The sequence below is a fragment of the Cataglyphis hispanica genome, chromosome 9 (genome assembly GCF_021464435.1).
Source record: "Cataglyphis hispanica isolate Lineage 1 chromosome 9, ULB_Chis1_1.0, whole genome shotgun sequence".
Classification (NCBI taxonomy): domain Eukaryota; kingdom Metazoa; phylum Arthropoda; class Insecta; order Hymenoptera; family Formicidae; genus Cataglyphis; species Cataglyphis hispanica.
The window spans coordinates 105,757-128,705 of record NC_065962.1 but is presented as its reverse complement, the minus strand read 5'-3'; the positions used below and the strand labels follow the sequence as shown (position 1 = coordinate 128,705).

The following is a 22,949-nucleotide window of genomic DNA, read 5'->3' as shown; positions in this document are numbered from 1 at the left end:
GTCGTTGGAATGACATCGAGCAGAAAAAGAATCGCGGTCGTAGACAAAAGGCTAAATATAGCGGGTGATTTGGCACGGGTCAGTAGAGCAAAGGTAGCCTTTGAGAAAGGATACGAGGCAAAGTGGAGCGAAGAAATATTTCGAATTCACCGTTCTCGAATGGAAAACCCGCTGCGTATACTGAACTAAGCGATTTAGCGGGTGAAGTTATGAGACGGGTTTTACGAACAAGAATTGGCGCCGGTTATTAAAGACTTGCAGGGGAAAAATTTATCGTCGAGCGTGTAATAAAGCAAGGGTCGTCGGAAATAAAAACAATTATTGGTTAGCTGGCAAGGATATCGCTTCAAAATTCGATTCTTGGATACCCGCTGAGAGCTTAAAGATTTTAGATAAAAATGAGGGAGGATGAATTTTATATGGTTCTTCCGAGCAATAGCAGCATGCGCTACTTCCGGAAAATAAAACCACCTGTTTCACCACAGAATTACCTCAGCGTGTAGATTTGCACGGTCGGTGGGAAGTAGCGCTCACGGAGATTCAATTTCGTGTAGTTTTACATATACGAGCCGGAGAAGGATTAATGAGATTCATCGATATTACAGAGCGCGATAAGACAGTTAACGCTATGAAAGCGCAAGTACCTTCGAGGTATTTACTCGACCGTGCGAGATATTATAGATGCTGTGGAGTTATGACAGCCGAATCCGTGGCTTCGGCATATCGTTTGGCGATTCGGACTGTCATTGGTGGTAAAATTGTTATGAAACTTTCCTGTGAGGAGAAATGCGCTATAACTCGTATGTAAATTTCTCCGACAAACTTCAACGAATACTCGGTTTTGACACGCGTGTTAAGCATAGAGATCTGATTCAGCTTGATAGCGATCCTATTCCACCAACATTTCCAACATGGTTTTACAATGAAATCGGCATCGATGTAAACAAAAATACGAATGCACTCATTAAACTAGAAAGTAGTTCCGTTCTATCTGACGTTTTACCTGAATGGGTTTACGATGAAGTTTATAATTTGCTATTTTTTGTACTCCCACACAGTCATGATAATAGCTGACGAACCGGCTGGTTTGTTGCGCGCTATTCCCGACAAACTCTTTGTCTATTGCGATATTTGTGAACCTTACATTACGGGCGATGTACAATCTCCTCTTCTGCGAATAGTCGCGCACGATGCTCGAAACGATTACGCGTTTGCATCCACGCAGATAAAGCATTTCTCACCCGCGCAATACATAGCTCTGCGTCAAATGTGCTTTCGTACAATCGAAATAGATATAAGAGATCAGCTGGGGCAGAGTATACCATTCGAATTTGGAACGTTAACGGTGACATTGCACTTTAGACGTATCGAGTAAATATTACAAAAAAATTTATATCCACGACAACGGAAGAAAAAATTTCGAACGTTAATGGATTATTATTCGATGTATCACGATGAATTACAAAATGGTGGTAGTTGGGTGGCGGAATTCCGCGAGTTTTCGTTGGTTCGTCCTATCAACGCGGTCATGGCATCGGCAGTTTTCTCGGAGGATTATTCAGACGCGTACTACCCTATTTAAGTAGAGGCATACGGGCTGTGGGGAAAGAAGCTTTACGCGCCGGCGTTAATATAATCGACGATGTTGAAAATAATATGCCGTTTAAGGTAGCGGCCAAACATCGATTCGAAGAATCGCGCGACAATCTTAAGAGAAAAGCTAAAGAAAAAATAAGCAGTCTAATGAAAGGTTCGGGATATAAGACGGATGCGAAAATGCATGTAGCTCAGTTTCCTTTCGTCGGGCTCAATACGAGCATCGCTAAATCTGCGGGATCGCGTAAACGTCGCGGGGCATGTAAGAAAAATTCGTCGAAGATCAAGACTCGCGGAAAGAAAAAAACCAATACGCGGTCATCGGGCAATAAGAGGAGGCGGAGGAAAAAAGCAGTGAAAAGGCTTAAGACATCCACGAAACGCCGAAAAATCGGTAAAAAGCGCACCGTATCCGACATATTTTCTTAAACGCTCGTATAAATATAATCTTTGAAAGCGGAAATTACAGCGACGAGAAAGTAAAATTTACGCTAATTAAAAGACATGTCCTTTCTTCATACGCATTCGAGCGAGTGTTTAAAGAGTGAACTCGACCTCTTCTCCTTACCACCCACGCAAACTAGTATCGAGAGTTCACAATGGATTCATTACAAACCCGTGACTTCGCTCTCGGGACGACTCGCCGATAGAATTCGTCATTCCCGGTCACGGAGAAGAATATTTAGATCTCACGCACACCATGCTGAGTCTTCGCGTACGCGTAGAAACGTCAGGCGATTCCACAGGACACGTTACGGGAGTAGGCGGCAGCGCAACGACGGACAATGTAGGCCCCGTAAATCATTTACTTCATTCCATCTTCAATCAGATCGACGTGTATTTCAATCAAAAGCTCGTATCGCCGCCAAACAACGCTTACGCGTACCGCGCCTACATCGAGGCGTTGTTAAATTATTCTTCACCGGCAAAAACTTCCCATCTAACCTCATGTCTATGGGACGCGGATACTCCCGGACGAATGGACGAACCGGTGGAATCAAAAACGGCAAATTCCGCTCTCGTGAGACGCGCTCATTACATACGAGGAGGACGGGCTCTAGATCTTATAGGCCATCTCCATTGTGATGTTTTCAATCAGGACAAATTTTTAATTAACGGTGTAGAAGTACGTTTGAGGCTCGTTCGTTTGAAAGATTCGTTCTGTCTTATGGATAGTAACGGTGCGTCGTCAAAAATTCATATACTGGATGCGAGTCTGCTAGTGAGAAGAGCGAAGATAAGCGCCGGATTATTGCTCGCACATGCAAGAATGCTGAGTAAAGTTACGGCCAAATATCCGCTCACGAGGGTCGAGGTTAAAACATTCACGATCCATAGCGGTGTTGTGGGCGAATCGTTAGATAATGTAATACTTGGTCAACTTCCGAAAAGAATAATAGTCGGTTTTGTCAATAATAAAGCATTTAACGGCGATAGAAAATTAAATCCGTTTAATTTCAAAAATTACGGAATAAATTTCTTCTCGCTGTACGTCGACGGCATGCAAATTCCCAGTAGACTGTTACAACCCGCTTTCTCGACAGAAGAATCGCTTTACGTCGAGGCTTATCAAACGCTCTTCACGGGAACAGGTATTCATTTTTTGAATGAAGGAAATTCTATAAGCAGAGATGATTATTCAAAGGGCTATACGCTATTCGCTTTTGATCTTACGCCCGACTTATCGGCTAATTATGCAGGACATTGGAATCTTGTGAAACATGGTAGTTTACGATTAGAAGTGCGATTTGAGAAGGCACTCACCGAGACCGTTAACTGTATTATTTACGCAGAGTTTGATAATGTCATAGAAATTGACTCATCCCGGCAAGTCATTGTCGATTTTGCCGGTTAGATTTCCGTCGTTCTCTATAATGTAATACTCAAAAAATTTTCTCCCAATTTTTCCCCTCCACCACAAGCGATCAAAATCGCAAACATCAACATGCTACGTATCAAAAAACATGCAGTACGGTAAAAAAGATTTCAGTTTCATTCGAGACACGAGTATCGACGCTTCGCGAAGAGTTTAAAACTAGCTATCCAGAGCACACAGGTTTTCGCATTATGGATATAATCGTCGACATACAGGGTTTCCGTGATGCTCGCGAGAAATTTATCCCTAAAGAAGTTGCCGTTGTCGCCGTTGACGCGCCAATTGTCGGACATTGGATTATGATGCCACCGCATTCGTTTGGCGAATTACCGGAAAATGTAAGACGACAAAATAATTGGCTCACGCGAAATTATCATGGTATTGAATGGTTCGACGGCGAAGCTAATCCGAAATATTTTACAACGCATCTACGCGAAATAACAAGACATGCCCGCTATATTTATGTCAGAGGATGTGAAAAAGCAAGCTATTTGAGAAATTTACTCTCCAGAGATATATATAATTTGGAAGATATTTCCCCTGCATTTAAAAATCTAACGTCGAGAGAAGGACGCGGACGATATTGTGGTTATCACGGATTTCGAAAATTCGGAATCTTTCATTGTGCATTACGCAACGCGAACAAATTAATATGTTGGATACTCGAGCAAAATAATTTCGTCGACGGCATTAGGAACAATAGTACTCCAACTTGTCACGCTCCGGATAAATGTGAAATATCCTATGACAAAAACGAGGAAATCAGTAATGCAGATGATATTTCTTATATCATAAATGAAAATATTAAAACGCTGTCAAATAGCGAAATAGAGAAAAAAGAAAATTTTTTGAGCCCGATTAAAGAAGAAAAAAAGGAAGAAGAAGAAGAAGAAAAATTTGAATTATCGTCGATGATGGACAAGAACAAAATCGAAACAACTACGATCTCCGTGCAAGCAGGCATTGAAGACTCGGCGATACAAGATGATCAAAATGAGAAACCGAAAGAGGTAAATACTGAAGTTATCGAATATATAATACCACTCGTACGCTTGCCGTCGAATCAAAAAAATGAACTCACGCGAAATTTTACAAGCATTACGACACATCAATGCCAGACACGCGGGAGTTTATCCTGCCGACAGAGTCCCGAGGGTGTGGACACGGTCGACAGCTATCGTCGCTAATACAGACGAGCACAATCGACCTGGAGAACATTGGGTCGCCTTCTTCCTCGATGAGCATGGCACAGCCACCTACTTTGACAGCTACGGAATACCCCCCTTGCACCCTGGATTTCTCCTTCGTCTCCGCCGAAACTCCATTATTCATCACTGGAATACTCGACAATTGCAAGGAATTTTTTCGCAAACATGCGGACACTATAGTTGCGTATTTTTATATTATATGTGCAATGGTTATGATCTTAATCGATTTCTTAGTCTTTTTACCGAAGATTGCGAACATAACGATCGTTTAATTGTACGGTTATTTCGTAAAATTTTTCTTTGCAAAAAAAGAAACAAATGAAACATTGTATGCTATGCGCTGTTACGTTTAAGAATGTAATTCAAATTGTAATGTTATAAAAAATACAGTAGTGTCATATTTTAATTATATGTAAAATAATTATAAAAATAAATGTGAGATTTATACTTAAATTGTTTGATTTTTTCAAGTAGCCGATGATACTTAATGTTACGTAAAAAATATGTACATTCGAATATTGCTTTAATATTGCTCGTGTATGCGAGGAATAATAAGCTTATCCGCGCTCCGGGGGCCCCACCGCGGCGGCCGCATGCTCGCGCTAGCGTTTCCGGTCGGCGAACGAGCGAAAAGTACCGCGGCCAATTAGCTGATAAGCAGCCGCGGAATCGACGCGAGTAAGCGTATTCGCGGAGGTGAGCTCGCGTCAGCGTTTTTTGAGCACCGCTGCTTACGAGCTTGTACGCGGTGCTCTATGCATGCTTATGCTAAAAATAAGATGTTCGTCTAACGCGCGGCTATCGCGCAATATTACTATGCGATAAAAATTTTTATGTTAATAGTAAAGAAGCGAGGAAGAGGGGTGATTGATAGGAAAGAAGTGGGGTAAAAGAAAATATATTTAAGTTTTTTAAGGTTAAAACATTCTATTTATTGAAAATAAAATTTTTCTTTTTTATAAAACTAACAATTGCGCTTTAGTAAAATTATACGTACAATTTCATTAAAACCTAGCGAAAGCAATTCTTCGAATACAATATTAAAATATACGTCTAAAAATGGTAAATTATTTATTTGTGTTCGTACATCGCGCTCGATTTCTTCAAAATTACCTCTAACTGTAAGTTTTATAATTTCACAATCTATGTAAGACGAGGGAAGTTTTAATTCTACTTCGTTAATCAGGTATTTGGAGCACGCGTTGACGGTGTCGGTAATGGGAATTAACCGTGCCAAATGAGCGTCCACACATCTTGCGATATCTTCCAGGCCGACAAAAGTAGTTTTCTGCATCACAATGGCGACGCTGTACGTTTTTGCTTCTTCAACGGGGCTGCTCCTCCGTCTCGTTATTATTCGCCGGTTGTCCCGCATTTTCCTTATAACTCACTATCACTGCCCTTGTTCCGTAAGCGGTTGTGAAGCCGATGGAAATATTGTTGATAATAATCGGACTTGGTTTGGATTTTTGATTCTCGCACAAATACTGCTTCATCTGCTCCATGCTGATTTGAAATTGCTGCCAGGTGTCGGTGTCGAGACATATTCCATCTGCATAATTGCCTGTTAATTTTACAATCGGTACAAAGCAATTTTCGCTCGTCGCCTGCAATCCCACGTGAATCTTCTTAGTATACGATGCGTTAAGCCCGTACGTCGTCGATAATAATAAATATCGCTGATCGTTTCTTCTATCGAAGTCGGTCTTGAGGCCCGATTTGTTAATATCACAAACGTGAGTAGATTTAACAAAATCGGTTAGCTTTTTCCGTTCACTGGATACTTTTTTTGTGGCGGCCATTTTTATCACTTTTTTACCGAGAACTAGTTGAACACTGGTCACAACAACGACGAATACTTGTACCGAAGCCGAAATGAAGATTTCGAGCAAACTCAAATGAATAAAGTTCCGCGTTTTCTCGCCTTACTTATATACTGAAATATAAGGAAAAGAGGGGGAAAAATATGCAGCTAAATAATTGAAAAGCAACGAATTCCCATATTTTCCATCCATTAAGAGTTAACATCTTTTTGTAAATGTTATAAATATTATATTTAAATGTAAGAAAATTGTACAAAACATTTCTGTAGCGTAAATAAAAATGTTAAATTTAATGTAAATGTTAAAATATTAATCTTAAATATTACCTGAAAACGTTCAATTTTTTCCTTTTCTCTCCTTCCTTCTTTCCTTCCTAGACTCTGCGGCGCCATAGCTCTTTCAATCTCCGATAGCGTATCGCCTCCGATGACGACATCGCGTCTACCTGCGTTGCATGACTCGACCGGCGCGGACAATCATGTCCGATCATGAACGCTTCGTATTTCGTTTGTATACCTTGATATCAGATAATTCCGCACTAGACGATTTTTCTTTTTTCAGCAAAAAGGAGAGACGCAGGCGACGCGCTCGCTGCAGTTCGAAGTTTTTCCGTAAGGACGCTCGAAGGCGAGAGATGCCGTATGTCATGCGATATTTTTCGATTTTCCACAGGGCTGGAGAGAAGGAGGAGGAGGAGGAGAATGCAATGGGACATCTCTGCTGTCTTCGGCGGTCGATATTTTATCGGCTGCTGACACGTTGTACATCTTGTCGATTTTCTCTCTCTCACTCTATTTTCTCTCTCGTTTTTCCAGCTCGTTGGAACCAATCAAACAGCCGGCCACTATAGGACAAATCAATCGGAGCGCTCGGTCCCCGGGCCGGAGAGACCTACTCTTCGCTTAAATGCCACATCTAACTCTCACTCTTGTAAGATTTCAGTTAGCCCACCGCACTAGGACCCCGACCAGAAAAGCAGAAGACCCAGGTTCCAGCCCGAGTATTTCCAGCCCAGGAAAAAATAAAAAAAAAACTGCCTCGTGCACGTCCACGACTCCCCCCACTCTTAAAAAATTTTAAAATTAAAAAATCGCCTCGTGGACGTCCACGAGTCCCCACTCTTTTTTTCTCAGGTACCTGCCCAGGGGGACAGGGGGGGAAGGGATCACAGCGGGGGGCTGGCGCCAAGGGGGAAAAGGGGGGGGCATTCCTGTCTCGCTATAATGGCCCCTATACTACTATTGTATGCTATGATCCTTTTGCACTTTACTACAGCATATTTAGAAAGCATTTTTATATTTCTTCTATTATTATTCTTCGATAATTTTTCTATTCGATTCAGGTTAAAATCATTATCAATTGTATTATAATTATGGAGAATACACTAATTATATCTATCAAATTATTTGTGCACATGTACAAAATGAGATACTTTAATATATACTTTTTGAGGCCATTTTATATTGTTATATTCCAAATAGCTACAACCGGATTATTATTTCTATTTCAAATATTAAATATTTTAAAGAAATATTTTTTAATATGCCTTCTGACTTAACGAGATATCGCGAAAGGCGTTTAATGTTACCAGCACGAAACGCTGATGAAGCGAGCCACGCGCCGGGGCAACCGACAGCAGCGTCTGCGAGCAAACGTGCGATCCATCTTATTACTATAAGTCCATAAATTAATTACAATTGCGTGAATGTCGGAAGATTCAAATGTACCAAAACGACCGATAGCAAACCGATCGTGGTTATTTAGCGAACCGGAATGACGAACAATTAAATTAAGTTTATCGCCGCACAGTGGGCGGAAAAGTACCTTTCGTGGACAAAATTCGACCGACGATCAAATTATTAACCAATTTTAATTTTTTTTTTAATTTGTTGAAAATTGAATAAGCTAAAAACGTTTTCTGCGTAAATTTTAATTACGGCCCAAATAAAAAATGGCGGATGCAATAAAGTGAGCATAAAGTATCAAAACTTTATGATTATGAATAAATTCGTAATAAAACATGCATGTAAATATACAAAAACATTATAATGTGTTTTTATAATCGACAATTATTAATTTGCAGTTTAAATAAAAAAAATGGCGGATCGAAGATGGCGGAAAACTTTACAAATAACCGGAATTTTATAAAATTGGTTTTAATGGATTTTTGAGATCACTGTTTATGAATCTGAGATCAAAATTTAAGAAGGCGAATCTAATAAGGCTTTACTTTAATCTTTAACCTATTTAAGTAAGTATCATCGTAACTATAATTTTCTTTTAATTTTGTCTATTAATATATCCACTTTCTCTTTGTCTTTTTCGGTAAAACTCAAGAATATAAAAGCTCTTGTCTTACTATAAAGTCTACCCTAGAAATTCCTTTTTGCTTGTATTTAATTAAATAGTTTGATTATTTAATTAATCAAACTGATTTTTGTATAAATTAAATTTATTCAATTTTAAACATAATTTTTTTAGTAGATAGGTTAAACAGAAAAAATATTCTTTTTAAACTACTTTTATCTCTATATATCTATGTATATATCTTATGCATTCGAATCTTGTGTCGCACTTATAACTTCGTCCGCTATGTAGCGCGCGACAGCGTTACTCGCTTAAGAATTTGTTTATGGATAGTATAAGTTAGATAGTATACAATAACGCATTTCGATGGAATACGCGTAATTTGTTATAAAGAGAAGAATTGAAAAGAGACAAATAAAGTTTATCCACTGATTTCAACAAAAAATTAAATTATTATTTTTTCTTAAATTCGTATAAATTTATATTAGGCAGATGGACAGTAAGGCAGAAACTTTTGTGTTCCTGAATATGGAATAATACCGATAAAGGTAAAGAGAAAATAGATAATCGACAAAATTAAAAAAAAATACAATTACAATGAGAACCAACTTAAACAGATTAAAAATAAACTATTGAATAATTTTTTACCATCTTATAATAGGAAATGGAACAAGGCTACTCGTAATAGGTTAACTTTTGTAAGAAAGTTTAAACGGTTTATAGATAATCTTTTACAGTTCGTCTTGTTTCAATTTCACATACACAATGTCCGAATAATTATTTAGTTAGTTTATCTAATGAACTACCTGATTCCTCATCAAAGAAGTGTGATTGATCACATTTATCTTACCATGAAAGTTTAGACAAAAGTAAAAAGAGGCGATTTATGAACTTATGAAAAAATATACATATGAAGAACTAACAGCAATATGAAGAACTAACGAGCAGCTGATTCTTTGCGTTTCAATTCTATTAATCAATCTTTTCCTGAAAAAAAAAATTAAAAACACTGAAAGAGATGTAAATGGTTTTTAAGCTATGTACATGGACTTAGAAATGACAAAGGATAAGTACACAAAGCTGCGTATGTACAATGAAGATTTGCATAGAGACAAATTATATTCTCCCTATGAAGATATTAGGAAGCAAAAAAAATGTTATCCAAAAGACATTATTGTAACAGAAAATGGGGCGAGCGTCAAGCTGCAATCACTGTTAGACTATATTATATATAGAATATTCTTAACATTATATTAAAGAAAAATTATGTGCATTGAATAGCACAGAATTCATTTTGTATGGGAAATGAGGCATGGATGACGCTTCCTGTCAACTACAAAACAACAATAGTTAGTACAAAAAAAAACATCCATGAATAACCGATCAAACGATGATAATGATGCATCTAATGATAACGATGAAGAAAACTCATCTGACAGAGGAGTGTTTATTATTTCATTTGTCCCTATCCGTATAATTAATACTGTTATTGTGTGGATAAATGAACGGCCATACTCAACCAGATACTGCCGGCTAGTTAAGTTTGAATTTATAAAAGAAAGTGCTCTGAATATCTTAAATAAATATAAATTTTATAACGAAGAAATTGATAACCTTGCTACAACACATGTACCTATTGAAAACAGAACATACCAAGTCACGTACAACCTTATGTGTATTATGATTAATAGCAAGACATACAATATTTTAACTGGTCAGAGATCTTCAAGTTGTAATGTATGTAGGGTTAACCCAAGCAAAATGAATGATTTATCATTTATCAGAAGTTTGCCATGTGACAAAAATAGTTATAAATTTGGACTTTCTACTCTACATTGTTGGATCCGTTTTATGGAATGTTTTTTACACATCGCTTATAATTTAGATTTCAAAAATCATATTCAACAAAAAAAAATAAATTTTTAAAACATAAAGAAAACAAATGATTCAAAAATCTTTAAAATCTAAACTTTTCATAACAATAGACGTAGTAAAACAAGGTTATGGAATAACAAATACTGGAAACGTAGCTAGATGTTTTTTCTCATACTCTTAAATTGTAGCTGAAATAACTGGTTTAGAAAAGAATTTAATTACGAGGTTCAAAGTTATTTTGCAAGCACTTGCTAGTAGATGTGAAATTGATCACATTAAGTTTAAAGAGTACTGTACCGAGACAGCTGAATCATGTATACAGTTTTACTCCTGGTACAATATGTCTCCTTCTGTGCATAAAGTTTTAATCCATGATGACAAGATAATTAAAGCATTAGGTATATCGATTGGTAACCTATCAGAGAAAACGCAAAAAGCAACAAATAAAGTATTCAGAAATGCTCGAGCAAATAACAGCAGAATGTGTTCACGTAAAGTCAGCAACAAACATGTAATGCATCATCTTCTAATTTCCTCTGATGCACTAATTAGTAACATTAGAATAAAAGAAGACAAGAAAAGTAAAACAGAATTACCCAAAGAAGCAAAATCATTATTGATAGATCATAAAAATAATAAAAAATGTTTTAAAAAACTCTGAAAAATATTAAAAACAAAAAAAATTTTATAAATATATATAATCTCAAAAAAACAATTCATGACTGATACCTTGAAGTTGATAAAGGGATTTATATATATATATATATTGTATATAATATTCATATTATGAAGTAATATAACAAAAATCAGTCTTTATAGAAATAGGAAATCCATACTTTTTCACAATAATTACATAAATAATTTCTCTTATTTTCCGAAATATCCTAATATCATAAAAACCAATTTTATAAAATTCCAGTTATTTGTAAAGTTTTCCGCCATCTTTGATCCGCCACTTTTTTTATTTAAACTGCAAATTAATAATTGTCGATTATGAAAACACATTATAATGTTTTTGTATATTTACATGCATGTTTTATTACGAATTCATTCATAATCATAAAGTTTTGATATTTTATGCTCACTTTATTGCATCCGCCATTTTTTATTTGGACCATAATTAAAATTTAAGTAGGAAAAACGTTTATAGCTTATTCAATTTTCAACAAAATAAAAAAAAATTAAAATCGGATTAAGAATTCTATCGTTGGTTGATTTTGTCCACGAAAGATACTTTTTCGCCCTAGCGAGAAAATATTAATAGCGAGCAAAGAAATTTAGAAACGCAATATTCAAGCGAAATCGAACCTGAGTTATCGAAGAACGTCGTCATCAAACGCGAATTTCCGTTTAATAGTTTCGACGAAAGTCTATTCCCGAATAATACAACTGACCCCATTGACAACACGCGAGACTAGACTCACAAGACCGTATATTAGTAGAACTCCGAATACAATATCCTTACGACGCGAATTTTCGTTAATCTCATACGAGAGCGATCAATTTGATCCGGAAGAAATTTATAGTCACCAGGCAAATAATATGGCCGAAGCACAACTCACGCAAAATCACATCCCTGCGAACATACCGCAAAGCGCTGTAGACGCCGAGATTGAAAACATGCGGCGATCCATCCGACAGATAAGCCAAACCATAGCGGAGGCAGATATTATACCTCCCGTGAATCGTGAAGAAAGAATAGAATACGCGCATCTTCTTGATTTTATTAAACGACTTACGCGCAATTATGAATTCACTAAATCGTCGAGTAACCGCGGTAGAAGGCACAAGGAGAGAAATACCCCAAGATTATCGCCATACAGAAAGCGATAACGACGCGTTTAACGAAATGTACGGACGGACTAATTACGATATTCAAAACAAAAGAAGCGTCGCACAGCATTACGTACCTAAAAGAAGCTAGATGATTTCCGAATTTGACGGAACGTCATGACATAAGTTACAAGAATTTTTAAATGCCTGTACATACCGTTCGAAACATAAATTCCGCGGACGAGGAATCTTAAATGCAAGTGATTTTATATACTAAAAGAAAAAGTCATGCAGGATTTTGAGACGCAAGACATACAAACGTTCGAAGAATTAAAGCATCGACTCGAGACTTGTTATCAAACTAAACAAAGTATCACACATTTACAAATCGTATTTAATTCACTAAAGCAAAAATTAAATGAAATCGCGCACGCGTTTGGACAACGAGTTGATTTACTAGCGATGAAATTGTATGATTTTATGATCGAAGGAGAGAAACACCTCGCACATTCAAAGCGCACGATTCACGAAACAATTAAGAAACAAGCTTTAATAAATTTTCAAATTGATCTTCACGATGAATTCAAGGCTTGTACGCGCTCAAAGATATACGACGTTCCAAGAAACGATAATGGGCGCAAGTGCCGAAGAAAAATTACTCGGATCGACAAAATCTAGCGGCTTTTATAATAAGAATAAATTTAAATCGAATAATCCGCGACAAATTCGAAGTTCGACCTCTCAATGTTTTAAATGCGGAAAAAACGGACATTACGGACGCGACTATCAAAGCCGATACACGTTCCCAAAACCGGAAAGATTCTCCTGAATAAACGCAATAAATAAATATTGTGAACATTGCAAAAAATCCGAGCACAACCGTGAAGAATGTTGGAGCTTAAACGGATTGAAAACAAACGCGGATAAATCGAAGGAAAATAATAAAAAATCAAACGGAAAAATCCCGAGCTGAAAAAGTTACTACGTCAACACAAACAAAATTTGGAGTCCGACGGCAGCAGTAGCGAAGAAGAAAAAGATAACTCTAAGAAGAAAACGCTATCTGCAGCCAAATTTCGAATTACACATATTAAAGGGGTACCACATAATCGAGCAAACAACGAATTATTATTAGTAACAATTCCTTTGCGACAGATAAAGAATGAGAAAATACAAATGTTATATGACTCAGGCTTTACTATATCATTAATAAAATTAAAGCAATTGAAAGACGACACGCTCATTCAAGAAAAAAAAATTACGCTCACTGGAGTAACCGGATACAAGATATACACAATCGGAAAGATGCACGGTACAATTAAAGTAAACGGTTACAAGATAAAGTATGCGTTTTATGTAGTCAACGATGATATTCCGATAGAACACGAAGGAATACTAGAGATTGATTTCCTCCGACAACACTCAGTTTCCTGCCACTATGAAGAAGCTCAACTAAAAATAGACAATGCCGTATTAAAACTCCACCCGTATAATAAAATAATTTTAAAATCGCGCAGTGAAACAAAATGATAATAAAGGCAACAACGGATCAGAACCGAATAGGAATCGTTCGCGCCGAAGAAGAAAAAGCACCCGAAGTATATATCGGGAACTGTATAGTCAACGCCGCGGACTACACGTGCCCAGTAGCGTCATTAATATTACAGACAAGAAGTCGAGATGCAAACGCCTCTTATTGCTCTCGAAGAAATACAGAGCGATACGACATCTGAAATGCATACGATACACACGAGAAAAAATGTAAAATCTAAAATCTCGCGAAATGCACATATTTGACAATTATTGCGCACCCAGCACCTAAATATCAAAGAAAAACAGGCACTTTTACGGATATACGACGATTATTGTGATATATTTTATGTGGACGGAGAACCACTGACATGCACCGCGATGGTCGAGCACGAGATAAACACGCGCGACGATACCTCGCCGATGAACATGACACCGTATCGCTTTCCAGAAAAGCACAAAGCGGAAGTAAATAAGCAAGTGCAACAAATGTTAAAGGATCGAATTATTCGGACCAGCACAAGTCAATGCATCTTTATTAGTGATACCGAAAAAGGTAGATGATCAGGGAAACCTAAGTTCCGAGTAGTAATAGACTTCCGGAAACTGAACGACCTGACAATAGGCGATTCATTTCCACTGCCCAACATTACAGATATATTGGACCAGTTAGGAAACGCTAAATATTTTACAACTCTAGATTTGGCATCAGGCTATCACCAGATACTGATGACTGAAAAAAATAAAAATAAAACTGCATTTTCAACACCCTACGGACATTATGAATTTAATATAATACCATTTGAACTAAAAAATGCGCCAGCAACATTCCGTCTGATGAATTCAGTTCTAACAGGAATGCAAGGACTTAAATGTCTGATTTATTTAGATGACATGGTGATTTACGGATCAAGCCTAGAGGACTACAACAAACGATTCAAGGAAGTATTGCAGAAACTCCGAGAGAATAATTTAAAATTGCAACCGGATAAATGCAAATTCTTACGCAAAGAAGTAATTTATTTAGTTCATATTATTTCGGAGAACGGAATATCTCTGGACCCGTCGAAGCTAACGATGTTAAAAGAATTTCCAACGCCCAAAAAAATAAAGGACATACAATCATTCATAGGCTTAGCCAGATATTATAGGAAATTTATTGAAGACACTTCCAAAATAGCAAAACCGTTGACAAAACTAACAAAGAAAACCGAAAAATTTGAATGGACAACGGAGCAACAAAACGCTTTTGAAATACTAAAAGAAAAATTAATAACGACGACAGTGCTAAGATTTCCAGACTTTAAACAAGAATTTACAGTAACCACCGATGCATCCGACTATGCAATCGGAGCAGTGTTATCACAGGGAAAGGTGAGCGATGAGGCGGCCGATTGCTTACGCAAGCAGAGTATTATCTCGCGCGGAACAAAACTATAATACGACGGAGAAAGAATTGCTAACGATCATATGGGCCGTAAAACATTTTAGGCCATACGTATACGGCATAAAATTTAAAATTGTAACCGATCACAAACCATTAATATGGCTTTTTAATGTTAATAATCCCGGATCAAGATTAATCCGCTGGAGACTTAAATTAGTAGAATATGATTATAAAATCATTCACAAGGCCGGACGAGCGAACGCTAACGCCAATGCACTGAGCCGCAACGTAATACGAGATACGAACGAGGTAAAGGAGGAAGAGATATCCTCGCGATAGAAGAAGCGACACACTCCGATGAAAAAAAAATTATATAGGGAGGAAGAAAAGAAACAGATATTATATGAATATCATAATGCACCCACAGGACATCAAAGAATCGAGCAAACTATACGAAGAATCCGTTTAATCCATAATTAGCCAAGATTAACAAAGGATGTTGAAAAATACATAGCCAAATGCGAATATTGCCAAAAAAATAAATTATCACGAAAAAATAAAATACCGTTGATAATTACGCCCTAGATATTGTAGGGCCCCTAACTATCACAACAAATGAAAATAAATATTTATTAACTTTCCAAGATAATTTAACGAAATTTAGCAAAGCGGTACCGATCCCTAACCAAGAAGTGAACACGGTTAGTAAGGAATTCATTACAAAAATTGTATTAGAACACGGGATTCCGGAAAAATTCTAACTGATCAAGGCCCAAACTTTTTAAGCGAAATATTTAAAAATACGTGAAAATTATTAAAAATAAAAAAAAATACAAACCGCCTATCATCCGGAAAATAATGGCGCGTTAGAGAGATCGCATCGAACATTAGCCGAATATTTGCGACATATAAATGAAGATCAGACAGACTGGGACGAATGGATACCGTTCGCGATATTCACATACAGTACAACGCCACATACAGCCACGGGATACACACCCTTCGAATTAGTTTGCGGATACCAAGCGGAATTACTTATGTCATTGACAAGACCGTCGAAACCGATGTATAATTACGATGATTACGCGTAAGAGCTAAAAGAAAGGCTACGAGCCACGAACCAGTTTGCAAAAGAACGTATAAAAGAAGAAAAAATAAAAGCCAAGAAACAATATGATAAAAATACTAGAGAAATAATATTTAAAGTAGGCGACAAAATATTAATGCACGACGAAACACTCTAACGCGGACGATCTGAAAAACTTGAATCCTTATGAACCGGACCGTATACAGTAATTGAAAAGAATTCCAACATAAATTATACGATAAAAAAGGGGAGAAAAACCATGCGCATGCATACTAATAGACTTAAACAATTTATTGACAATTATATCACTTACTTTAATTATTCCGGAAACGGTCAGGCGCTCGAAGCGGGATGCCGTTATCTCTCACCGGGTGTAGACGCCCCCGGAAGCCTTGGGGCACACCACCTCGAGTCAGGGCCCAGAACTCCCAGAAGCAGAGGCCACCTGAAGACACGGAAATTGAGGGCGATGATGGCACACATGCCGCACGCATTTCGGCGAAACACCGGACATTAAATCAATTTTGCGCCCACAACAAAGCGTGTACACGTAGTAAACCGCGGATGCGGCACTACCTCCACTACTTCACACGATCCACGAAAACGCGAAGCGAATAGGGCTCCGCACTCCAATGCACGACCGCAGAGGCCCGCTCGAAAGGATCGAGCAACAGTAATGGGTCATCCAAAGGGTCACTTCCGCAAGCCCGACACATAGCTAACTCAGAGTTACTCAGCACTTCCAAACAGCGGACACAATAAGACACCATTGTTTAAAAAAAAATTTTTTTGAATTCAAAATGAAAAGAAAATTTTTAACTCATCTTAAACGGATGCTACGAGAAAACTGAACGAAAACGCGACGACCCGTCGGAAAGCGCACACGAGATCCATCCCGGAGAAGCGCGATTAACCGATAACAATGACACCGCCGCGAAATATAATATAAAAAATATAATATAACAGGATATTCATCAGCTGGAATAGTCAACAATCCAAGGATCTCACGGAGTCCGATGAAATAAATTTATCACGCGAAATCCAAGAATTTCAACATAATCCGGGCCTATACCTTGAAAAAACTGGAGAACTATATTTTATTAAGGAAACATGGAAGTTGGTCATTAAATTGGACCTAACCACCTTAAACAAAAGATATGAACAAATATCTAACTATTTAAAAGAAATCGAAAAAATGTGCGACACCATGTGATTACAAAATCACTATCATCGCATGCAGTGCACTCGATATAATAGCAAAAAGGGAAGCCAAATATCTTAAAAATACAATGACACAAATTCAAACAATCTATAAATCATCGACTAACCGACGTAGAGGACTGATAAACGGAATAGGCTCGATAGCAAAATCATAATTCGGAACGATGGACGCGAATGACGAAAAACATATCAATGAACAATTAGATCTATTAGAAAATAGGCAGCAAATAATACAACACGTAGCCAAAAATCAAATAAAAATATTAAATAATATTATAGCACACATTGAAAAGACAGAATATATAATAGATCGGAACGAAAAACTTCTGCAACAACGGGTAACAGTATACACAGAACGCGCCGAAATAAACGAACATTTCATAATAATTACCGCAGTTATTACAGAACTCATACGCGACGCGGAAAATATAATTGAATATCTAACGTACACACAAAAAGGAACAATGCATCCGAAATTAATGCCAATAGAAACAATTATTACAAATCTAAAGAAAACGACACAACAATTGCAACAGGGACTATATTTCCTCTTTAAAATACACGCCGAAGATTGACTAGCAATAGAGGAACATGTCACAATAAGCGCGTTTTACGATAAAAGAAATGTTTATACCATATTACAATTTCCGTTAATTACACAACCAAGTTACGACATTATAAAAGTAATTACACTTCCCGTACCTATACATAATAATACATTTATTGTAACACAAATAAATAATAATATAATTGCCGTAGATAAGGAAAAATTAACCTATCTTAGAGTAACAGAAAACAACTTAAGAAATTGTATAAAAAGAGACACTAAGTATACATGCGAAAATGCGATACTAATTTATCGCACGAGTCGGAACGCGCCGTGCGAGATACAACTGTATACACAGTCATAACACAATTGCAAAACAAAAACAATAAAATCAATAAGCGATTTGGACTAGACACAGCCACATACTTGGCTGTACGCAATTAACACAGGCCAACAAATAAATAAATGCGATAAGCAAACCGAACAAAAGAATTATTAAAAATACAGTATTATTACAGTATTAAAAGTACAGTATTAATAATTAAAAATACAATTATTAAAAATTCTCTTATTAAGAGAAAAATGTAAATTGACAACGCCAAACATGACGATTCAATCAATAAAAACCGCATACGAAGTAAATATAGAAACCTATTTACCGGAGTTAAATATTACGCTCCTACAAAACAAAAAAGGACACATGACAACGATACTTTAAAAGACGTGACAGTACACCAAATGGAATTAATAAAATTAAAAACTGAATTAGAAAAATTAAACAATAATGCACAAGATAACGAACAAAAATTCTTTGCTCAAAAACAATTTGTTTATCCAATGGCAACGAGCGGAGTAATAACAATAATTATAATAGCGATTGTAACATACACAATTATAAAACATAAAAAGAAAAAATTTAAGCAACCATCGGTAAGGATATGCAAGGAAAAACTACGTATATCTTATGGATTTCCAAGACTGATATTAAAGCGTAGTCTAAGCACGCGATTTTAGATAATAAGAAACGATTATATCAAACATTAAACGGGAAATGATTGTAATCATTAGAATAAGAAAGGGTATAAGTTGTAACGATACAACCATCGTTACGCGGCCGTCCACCCGCCGGACGCCGCGAACCAACCGCCGTCCCACGCTCACCAGTCAAGGGACCATTTGAGCGAAGGCGCTACGCGCCCTATTATATTTTAAAGCGGTGAGCGAGAATAAATATGTAATAATATTTGTTTACTTTTATAACCGGGTCGGCACACCGTACCGGAGCTCGACTCGCGCGCTCGGGAAACCGCTCCGACCGTTTCCGAAACTTCCCGAGCCGCGGTCAGGCTCAACCGAATTGTTGGATAAACAATTATCGCGCCGACGCGATACCACCGACGCCGGGTATAAAAAGGCGCTCTACCGGCTAAAAAGAGAGAATCTCATCCGCGCTCTGAAGTCGGCAAGACGCTCAGAGCAATCCAGAGACCTAGACGCTTACTAGCAAGATAGAGGTTGGGAGTACTCCGCCTCTGCTGGGCTTTCCCAGCATCTCGCCAAAAGTAAGCGCTCCTAACAAAATACCGAACGTCCGGCAACTACTCAAGCGGTGGGAAATTATCCGCCACCGACGGATATTCCCGTCTGCCGAACGCTCCTGATCCGCTGCAACCCATCCTTGCAAATCCGGAATAACTATCGCGAAGTATTTCGCGCGCCGGCATAAATCCGCCAGAGACTCGCCATTAATACGGCGACGGAATCCGCGCGCGTAGGGCCGTGAGACCGCCCTACGCACCAAATTTAGCAACACACGATTCGCTAAGACGCGAGGCTCCCGTCCCTCGCGTAGGCATTACCGCGCGCCATTACAATTACCCGGCCGACAGATGCTACCACCCATCGACGCCGAGTATCGATAATCGCACGCGACCGTTCGATTTACCGCGTCCGATCGCGCCGCTCACGAGTGCCCTACCGCGTGCACTCGAGCGCATCACACACCGAAATCGCACCACCGCCGTGCATCCGCAGTTCCGCCTGACCGACGGACACGCACTCGCGCGTCACTCCCGGTCATCCGTAATATACACGCATCCATACGCTATATATTATATACACATCCAACACACATTGTATACGCGCACAACCATACGTCATCTATACGCACAGTCATACGCTATACCGCATACCCGCATTCGACACCTATTGCATACTTATACATTTATATTTTATACACGCCCACTCATACGTTGTACATACATTCATACGTAAATAAACACATTATTTATTTTACACCCGGCTATGGTACTTGCTATACCTTTCCGAGCCCTGATCCCGGCCGAGCTATCCAGAAACAGCGCTCGGGAAAATTCGACCGTTACAAAGTAATTGTAAGAAAAACGTTGTACCCCCGTTTTTCTTTTTTCAACGGGGGAGGGATGTTATAGCCTAAATAGCTATAACCGAATTATTATTAATATTAAATAGCTTAAAGAGATATTTCTTAACACGAGTAGCGAGATATTGCGAAAGGCGTGTAAGGTTACCAGCGCTGTATGAAACGCTGACGAATACGTGGCGGGCAGTCATTATTTACGATTAATATCGGATTAATATCAGTTACCGCAATCAATCTAACCCAAGGAATCGCTAGTCTAGCCGCAACACGAATTGTTACTCGAACGAAGTCACAGTTGATCTCGCGACTGTGATCGTGATCGATATCAGGCTCGCGCCGACGTAACCTTATACTGTGATGCGCACAGCTGTGAAGAGGAACGACAAGCAAAAGGAAGTGACTCAATATAGAAGAATAAAAATAATTTATTCAAAATAAAAACATATAGTTTCAAAATTAAACGGCTCTCAACACGGTCCTCGGCTCCTAAGCCTTAGTGATGAATCCCAAAAAATCCAGTGCCTTCCCGCGAGGCACAACACGCCTCATAAATGCGCATGCGACCACCGTATACTTCCTCGCCATCACCGCATGTATTGGCGATGGATGACATCAATTTGCACAAACTGAAATATATCATTAATTAATAAATATTACACATAATGTCACATACGAAAATACTGGATACTACTTACCAGATTGTGGCGAAACATTTTAACACACTAAATGTTATGACAATCGAACACTTTGTAACAAATACAACGGGATAGACACGGTCTCGATTAAAACATTTTTAGAGTAGGGGATGTATTACTTGCAAAGAACATTTACCTTCTACAAGCAATAATAAAACGAAAGCTAGCATGTTTCCACAGTCAACTTTCTACAGTTAAAATCTTTTAAATAATATATTATAAATGTAAAGTACTATTGAACCACATTAAACGACTATCGAACCACTTTGAACCACGTTGAATCACTTTGAACGACTATTGAACCACAATCAACTATATGCAAATATAACCAAACGATAAATTATTTATACATCATTAAAATAAATATTCAAAGTCTACACCCATGAAATGTAACGTTTATATTCTGGTACAGCTGACGCTGTTGTCACGTACTGAAATTTAATACTCGCATACTGAGATAAGAAATAGGAAAAGGAGAGAATGAAAGAGAGAATATATTTTAACAAATAATTTATTCTAAATAATGTTTAGATCTTTATGAAAGAATCTTTATGATGATTTGTCCACCAATTGAATATTTTAAATACATTTTGTAAAGCGCAATTCTTTAAATGTTTTTCACAAAGCATAGTATTGATAACATCTAATTTATTTAATGAAGCGATATCTTCATAATCAGCATCCAAGTCTCTATAATAACATCGTTTCTTGCATCATCAGCCAAGTATATCAGCCAGCCATTCTCGTTTCTCGCGTCCTTTGATATATACAATTGAGGAATCTTCCTCTTCCCTTGCACCCATCACAGCCATCATAATTAAACATTTATTTCTATACTGTATGGAACGTTTTCATCTTCCCATTGAAGTCCATGATGATGTCTAATTAACCATGAAGCTAGAGATCTCTCAGATTTCGTAAGCACACGCCATGGTACGGGACTTGCAAAAATGTAGTGTGAGAGAACATATCCATTTCTCAGTATTGCTATTTCCTTCACGATAATAAATCCTTGCAGATCCATAAACGTCGGCGACCATGACAAAAATATTACTGTACGATTGCAAGAATGATGTACGACGGGAGCGGCTCACTTGCGCACAGTACAATTGGACACGTTGCAATTGAGCACTGTGATATTAGACACATAAAGTTGCGCACCGTTCGATTGGACACATTTCAATTGCGCACGATTCGTTTGGACACATTTCATTTACGCACCGTTCAATTGGACAGACACGTTGTTTTTGGACACAACACATGTTTTTGTATAAATTAAAATACATACCCACGCATATATGCATGTATAATTTTGAAATTTTTTGACATTTATTATTAACTTCATTTGGTAAATAAATATTTGTTACAGTTTGTTTACACACAGTTCTTTTGCGCACATTTCTTTTGCGCACATTTCTTTTGCGCACATATCTTTTGCGCACATACTTTTGCGCACATATCTTTTGCGCACATTTCTTTTGCACACATTTCGGGTCCGATCGGACACTGTAGCAGCTCCATAAAGTTAGCCGGTCAACATTCACTTTTATAATTTTTTTTCTTATAACAATTTTTTATAATTTTTTTTTATATTATTTTTGAACAAAAATAACATCTTTTCGG

At 37.7% G+C, this 22,949-nt stretch overlaps 2 protein-coding genes across 2 annotated transcripts; one reads left to right on the top strand and one right to left on the bottom strand.

The window, feature by feature from the left end:
- Positions 1 to 2,296: 2,296 nt before the first annotated feature.
- On the top strand, positions 2,297 to 3,451 carry LOC126852129 (uncharacterized protein F54H12.2-like). The gene is made up of 2 exons (XM_050596616.1): positions 2,297 to 2,999; positions 3,141 to 3,451. The coding sequence occupies exons 1-2, from the start codon at positions 2,297 to 2,299 to the stop codon at positions 3,449 to 3,451; spliced, it is 1,014 nt and encodes a 337-aa protein (XP_050452573.1).
- Positions 3,452 to 6,005: 2,554 nt separating this feature from the next.
- LOC126852128 (uncharacterized) lies at positions 6,006 to 7,173 on the bottom strand. Its single transcript, XM_050596615.1, has 2 exons — positions 6,830 to 7,173; positions 6,006 to 6,616 (listed from the first exon to the last, which is right to left on the bottom strand). The coding sequence occupies exon 2, from the start codon at positions 6,480 to 6,482 to the stop codon at positions 6,006 to 6,008; it is 477 nt and encodes a 158-aa protein (XP_050452572.1). The 5' UTR covers positions 6,483 to 6,616; positions 6,830 to 7,173.
- Positions 7,174 to 22,949: the final 15,776 nt, after the last annotated feature.

What these genes read in the sequence shown, in the direction of transcription:
- LOC126852128 (XM_050596615.1), bottom strand. Translation starts at nt 6,482, where the DNA reads ATGGCCGCCACAAAAAAAGTATCCAGTGAACGGAAAAAGCTAACCGAT.
- LOC126852129 (XM_050596616.1), top strand. Translation starts at nt 2,297, where the DNA reads ATGCTGAGTCTTCGCGTACGCGTAGAAACGTCAGGCGATTCCACAGGA. An exon ending in TCCGAAAAGAATAATAGTCG is followed by an intron (nt 3,000 to 3,140) that starts GTTTTGTCAATA and finishes CTTTCTCGACAG; the next exon opens with AAGAATCGCTTTACGTCGAG.